The sequence below is a fragment of the Recurvomyces mirabilis genome (genome assembly GCF_035927965.1).
Source record: "Recurvomyces mirabilis strain CCFEE 5264 chromosome Unknown scaffold_61, whole genome shotgun sequence".
In the NCBI taxonomy this organism is placed as follows: domain Eukaryota; kingdom Fungi; phylum Ascomycota; class Dothideomycetes; order Mycosphaerellales; family Teratosphaeriaceae; genus Recurvomyces; species Recurvomyces mirabilis.
Window position 1 is genome coordinate 6,809 of NW_027041995.1, and position 7,061 is coordinate 13,869.

General features: G+C 50.5%; 1 protein-coding gene across 1 annotated transcript; it reads left to right on the forward strand.

The window, feature by feature from the left end:
* Positions 1-2,130: 2,130 nt before the first annotated feature.
* LTS14_010922 (uncharacterized protein) lies at positions 2,131-3,393 on the forward strand (the record flags this gene model as incomplete). Its single annotated transcript, XM_064843598.1, has 1 exon — positions 2,131-3,393. The coding sequence occupies one exon, from the start codon at positions 2,131-2,133 to the stop codon at positions 3,391-3,393; it is 1,263 nt and encodes a 420-aa protein (XP_064688822.1).
* Between the last annotated feature and the right edge of the window lie 3,668 nt (positions 3,394-7,061).

Here is a 7,061-nt window from a genome sequence, read left to right on the forward strand (position 1 = left end):
AGCTAGGGATCTCTATAGGAGATGCCTACGGTAGAGCGAAACGAAGTAAAGCCTACCTTTTCTACTACGGGCCTAATAAGGACCTTAGGCGTAAGAGAGGGCGACTATAAGGTGTCGTACTATATCTATAGTATTCTATACGTAACTATAGGAGGACTATAGGCTATCTATAGTTAGCCTAGGTTACGTAATATATTCCGGCTCCCCGTAGGGGGTCCGTAGGGTATCTAATCTAGATACCTAATAGAATATATTAGCTCCTATATTAAGCGAGGGGGCTAAGGAGAGGAGATAGAGGAAAAGGAAGTAGAGACTTCCTTCTCTTCTACTCCTTAAGTTTACTATCGTTACTATCGTACTAGATACTACGTACGTACCGCTAGCGTAGCTAGGGTACGTATAGCGAGTACGCTCTTCGATTTATCCCTACTCTCTTCCTTACTATAACCCCTTCGTCGTAGCTATATCCCCTATATAACTACGCCGGAAACCTTACAAGTAGTAAGGTAGAGAACTTCGAGGGCGACTATAATAAGCTATAAGCTAAGCTTATTGCTTATAGAGCTAGTTTTATACGGCGACGAGGCTCGATTAGCTCGGATTTAGACTATAGCTAGCAAGATCGCCCCTATTTGTAAGGAGATTTATAACCTAGAAAGCGACCTATCTTCCGTAAGAGCTTTATATTTAATAGCACATTATTAATACCCCTTATACGAAGTCCCGCACCCTAATTAAATCCGTCGTTTCTACTAATATAACTATTACCTTTATAATAGTCGTTACTAATCTATAACGACCCGCAATTCTACTAGGTAGAGTAGGTAATTCCTAATTTAAGTAATCTAGAATCGATCTTACGATTATATTTCGCTACTTACTTTTAAGACGCGAAGTAGACTATACTAGAGGCGCAAAACATAATAGATAGTAAATCCTATAACCCGTTATATCTAGAGTACGATAATACATTCAATCTAATATCTAGTATATCCTACTAGTAGAAATTAATAAGTGGATATACTAGTAATATGCTAGGGATAACTAATTTTGCGACTATAATAGACCCTATAGACCTAGATATTACGAGCTTTATATAAATAACCATATAGGTGGCCGATGTTTCGACTACAGTCCCTATCGAAATCGCTATCGGAGGGTATTACTAGGGACTGAGGGAAGGACGCCACAAGCCTACCATTTGAACACGCTAAGTCAGATTCAGAGGAAGATTGAGCTGCGAAAAGCGGTTTTGCTCTCGACTGAGGGAGTCGTAGAAGTATGGGTGCCGAGCACTGCACCGGCTGCACTAAGACTCGGAAGTAGACGTGGTCATGCTATCGTAATGTTTACGGAGCATGACGAAGATGGTTTCTTGTCACTTGACGTTCTGCGTTCTAAGCGAAGCATTGGCGCACATGTTTTGGTGGGAGGTGTTTATTATCTCGACCCGGCTACTGTTGTGGGATCGTCGATTAGAGACAATGAAATTTAGTATAGAGGCACTGCTGCGGGGCTCTCGAAGCAACTGCTGCCGACTGATGTCGTCATCAAGGTCCGGCTTGGCATGCTGCGAGCTCTTGTTCTCAAGCTTAAAGCTTGTGTAATTTTCGACTTCACGAACGGCTCAACGATGCACTTGTAGGATCGGACTAGCTAGATTTCCTTTATGTAGCATGACTGCCCTTTGCTGGCTCAGAGCGGGTACTTCAGGCTGAAGCTGATGAGCGCCGTTTTGCGCCAGCGCCATCTTCAACTCTTCTCGCAATTGCTGAGATGGTGGAGGTTGCGATTGCCCTGATTAAGTAAAAGACCGCTCTCGATTCTACGATAACAGCTATGTCGATCTCTAAATCGCGACGGACGTCTAGCTGAGTCGACGTGCCTGCCATGAACGCGATGACTTGCAGATCCTCACGGACAGTCGTCATCCCTCGTATCCACACTCGCGGGGCGACTCGTGGCCGGTGAGCCGGTGACGTGGAGCTAACTCAACGAGCGGGTGCAGTGAGCCATGCCAACGTTTACTCTCTTCTTGTTGACCATGTCGAACTTCTCTCAGAGTATGATCCCGCAATACAAAAGTCTGCCACGGCAAGAATCTGGCCAATGGCACATTGTAAAGTGAAGATGAACAACGCCTTCCCTTCTTCCCGACCACCACCATTCTCGGATCAACGTGATGTACTGCTGAAAGATGAACTTGTGGACGGGCCATCGTCGCTCTTCAATCCGACAAGAGCACGCTTTGAACACACACCAAAGGCTAGCGATATAAAGGGCTCAGCCTCCGGATTACCCGATCACCCTGGAGCCGACGTTCACAACGAAGCTCAATTCCAATGGCGCTCTCGAGACAATCGCAAAGGCAACGAATCACCCTTCCAAACCTCAACAGCAGCACTAACAACCCTCCTAGGTCGGCACACCCTAGTCGTTCCAACCGACAACGCCGCCCAAGGCCTCCCAGCACCAACGTCATCCTCCCGAGCCATCGCCAACGGCATCGGGCGCATGTTCGCCACCTTTCCCTGGTGGGACGTCTCTTTCCTTGTCGCCTTCTTTTTCTCAGTCGGCTCCGTCGTCTTCATCATCTGCGGTTTCTTCTACTGGCTTCCCCTGGCAGCTCCAAGCACAGACTTCCCCTACGAAAGCGCAACGGCGGGAGGTATCACTTCATTCATTGGTGGAACGCTGTTTGAGATTGGAGCTGTGTTTCTGGTCATTGAAGCTACGAATGAGAATCAGACCGGATGCTTTGGATGGGAGCTCGAGCATGTCGTTTCCGAGCACGAAAATCCCGGCAGAGCGAGTGTACGATACAAGCCGGAGAAGAGTGCTTGTGGTCACCACCACAGCGGCAACCGAGGATTTTTGAGAGGCGCTCTAGGCTCGAAAGGCTCGCAGCGACGATGGGAATGGTGGCCGACCTGGCATGAGCTACGGACTCACTACTTGCGCGAGATCGGCTTCTTGGGTTCCTTTGCGGAGTTCGTCGGAGCAACTGTCTTCTACATCAACACTATACTCGCTCTACCTGGCGTCTACAGTTCCCTTAGTCAGGGTGTTATATGGGGCTTGTACTGGTTGACATACCTTGTTGGAGGTGGTCTCTTCATCGTGTCATCTGCACTGTACATGCTTGAGACCCAGCCAAATTGGTATACACCTGCACCTCATGTGCTCGGGTGGTGGGTTGGCGTGTGGAATATGATAGGTTCGGTTGGTTGGACTCTGGCTGCTGCTCTGGGATATTGCGACCTGAGTGGATGCCAATATCAGAGTAATCTGACGCTAATCTGGGCATCGATTGCTTTTCTGATTGGGAGTCTGATCTTGTGGTTTGAGGCTCTGGACAAGTATCCTGTCGAGAAAGAAGGGCATAAGTCATAGTCACAAGTCATTAATTCGGAGGAGAAGCAATTTAGACAAGGCATTTGGCCGTGGGAAGAGTTTCAGCAGGTCCGACATACTCAGTCTGTTCAGGCCTTTGCTAGTGTGCTCATTGCTAAGCGCTTCGGACTGATTCATGGCAGGTTTATGTGGCTTGTTCCGCATTTTCAGATCACCTGAACACTCCGTCATCTTCCTCGAGTCCTTATGCAGCGCCATATCCCGCATAGCTGACGCAGAAGTTCTGTTGTGATGTGAGAAGAGACCGCTGCGACGGTTCGTAGCGCTAACGGAACGTCGAATCTAAGCATTGACGATGCTCCTGGCAATGAATCGTGGAGCCTTGTCTCCTGGATGGACTACCTTCTCCATCACCAGATTGCCAGAATTTGCTCGTCGATCTCAATTGGCGAAGAGTTCTGGCCGCTGCTCGTGTTCGGCATGGTGTCTATCGGTCAAAACCTTTTGCCTCGCGATGCACTTGCCCATGCTCCGTTGCTCTTTGTTCTCAGGGTACTGAGAGCCTTCTTGCCTTGCCTCAGTACGTTCCTGTTGCTGGGCTCCAGCAAACTCTTGTTCGAGCCTCTGTTCTCCATGCTCTAGTGCTACAGCACGGGGTGCTCTTGTTTTATCAACCGCGCATTGTCCCGAGCCCGGAATTGCGACGAAGCCAGAGAGCATATTACACGGAAGGATTCAGGATCCGTACCGGATCCCCTTTTCATTAAACAGTAGCGAGATGAGAATTTGCGCCACGGCCAGGGTGGGTTTGATCCCAAGTTTCTCACATTGTTTACTGCAGAGTTTCTACTGTTGTCTTCGTAGCGTGGGGGCGGGATCTGTATACACTAGGCCGGCTATCGAAATTCGACAGCAGGGTTTTGGTGAAGCTTCTAACCGATCACTTCAAGCTTCCAATAAAGGCTACGAATTTAACATCATCTGCTCGCAGACTTCTGTACAGCGACGTCGCTGTGATGCTGTAGTAATACTCTGCCGCCGCTGAAAAGGAAATCAAAAGGTCTCGGCCTTTCACGTCAGTGTCATGCGACCACGACCGGAGGGCGGTCTCGGGAAGGATCTAGGCGTTCACACGACTCTTGTGATCTGTTGGGTTCTGTTGGATAAGAGACCCAGATGTTATGTGAATGGCTTGAATTCTGACGGGCATTAGGTGGACCTATCAACGACTTTGCATTGAGCATTGACTGTACACGTAGCACGGGAGCTGTCAAGCTGTTTCAGAGTTGAATTTGCGGCTAAGCGTTCCCGGTGTTTCATAATCTTTTACATTGGGGTGGCTCACGAACGCGAGAAGCTTCTGAGCGAGAGCGTGCCGCCGGATGGGTTCCCCGTTTGGGCGAGTGATCCGAATTCGAGGTCTGGGAGTAGAAGTGGTGTTGGCCATCGATGGCAGGCTGGGATTGGGAGGATGGGCGCGCATTTCTACGGCGATCCGGAATTCGGTAGAAACGGGAGTCGAGGATTGTCGGTAGGAGGTGGAATTGGGAACGGTAGGGGGCGTAGCGATGGCACATGTCTGATGGAATATCAACGTGAATGAGGGATGAGGAACAAGAGGTGACACAACGACGACCCGCGGTCTTGGAGGGACGGGCTGGTAGCGCGATCTCTTCGCGGAACAGCGACGAGCGATGCTAAAAGCTCAAACCGTCCCTGAAGCCTCAATCCCCGGCAGCGACACTACCCGATCAGCGGAGACTCTGGAGGGTGAGGACCATGGGGAACATAAGTAAAAATTAGCGTACACGCGCGTGAATGGGTGGAGCAGCATGTCTCTGCAAGATTGTCTTCGTGGATCTTGAAGCCTGAGGCTGGCCATATGCCTGCATGAGAACGGACGCTCTGCGCACGTGAAGCTAGATAGTTTGAGCGCATGTTGAACCTATCGCACCTATGTGAACGCTCGCCGCCATCAAGAGGATTTGGGCGTACCGTGTGTTCTTCTTGTGACCTTCTCCTCATTTTAGAAGGTATACAGCAATAGCCGCCAAATCACCAGCTTCGTCACCGCGCCTACCCGCCTCGCTCGGACACCGAGCTTGCGGTCCTAGCTGCAGCGCTGAAAGAAGTCCAATCGGCGTAGTTCATCGCTGCACGTCGTGCGGAAAGGGCCGATGCGGCATGGGTAAAGAAACAGGGATGCACTCATGGGGAATACGTTAAGATACTGGAGTGCACAGACTGCGACCGAGCGAGCGGCGCGACAGCAGGATGCAGTGAGTGGATGAAGAGCTGGAGAGCCCGAACTTGAGGCCCGCGAATCGTGCTGCGTCGAAGACTGCGCAGCGGCCGCAGATGGCGAGCTCATCGCTGACTGTGGGTGCGGCGACGCCGGCTTGTATGCGCACTTCATCCCGTGACCGGAGAACGTGTTGCTCACATAATCTGAGCGGATGCTCCCGGTATCTAAAAGAGACTACGAAGCTGTCAACCCTTAGAGCGCTGAGTCAAAGCGATTGACAAATTGTGCCAAACAGATGGACCTACCTTCACACGTCTGCTATGGTGACATTTTTCCTGGGTATAGACATCGCTAGAGGCCTACAGAGTCGACAAAGTCGATGTTGCAGCGGATAGATATCTCATTAAAGTATCGGAGGCTCATCCTATACAATCGTTGTGGTGCGGCGCATGACGCTACCATGCTATCTAGATCCTTGCGCCATCTGTATGGTGGTGGTAATGCCTCGAGCTGTTGAAGAATCGCGAATGGCGTTACCGCAATGGTGGATCAAAGACTTGATTTCACTACTTAGATGGAACATCCAAAAAGGCGTCGTAGATTCGGCAAGCCAGGGAATCAACGCTATCGGAGAGGTAAAGCTGCCACTAAGTCTGAATCCTCTTCAAGTGTGTACGAGGTTGTTGATTTGGCCGGAGATTGTGGTGGAGATCCACATCTTCGCCATCCATAAAGACAGCGAACGAGCCACCTTCACTTTGCACGAGGCCAACGAGATGCTAGTGCCGAGCGAGTATCAGGATCTTCGCTTCCTCTAACAGTATCCCTATGTCCTTGAGTCGTCCATATGTCCATGGCACATATCTACGAGCCCCATGATGAGTGGAGTATTGCCCTCTGGTGCGATTAGGATTCGCGGCTCGTCCACAACCACGCGGCCCAAATCTGTGAGCTGGGTGGTGTAATAGGTCGAGCAGCGAGCGGTCTTGCTATAATACAAATGGACCCGATAATGGAGCCGCCGAAAGCTGGGCATCAGCCAGTGTTGGTGGACCAATCTACAGCGCTGTGGCTGCGATGAGTATGTGGGTGGGGAGGTGTTGTTCTCGCGTTCAGGTGTGATGCAGCCGAAGATGCGTCCATACCGACCAGACCGGAGTAGCTGGCAGCGAAAGGGCTGATCCCATCATCCCATATTGACTCGATGATAGCAGGCTGCCTCGCCATACTGTGTACATAGTTCTGTCTCACAGATCCAAGATATCGTGGATACGATGGCACCCCCATGCTGGTGCCGGGCTGATCGCGGGAGGCGGGCATCTGGGTGTACGGTGCATGACTCATCATTGGGATAGTGGCCGGTAAACCAGAGTTGGATGTTGGGAGTGATGTCGCGCAAACGTGTCCTGCAACTTCGATGATTCGCTACTTGGCCGCAGGTAGTACTGGTGAGTTCTAGGCG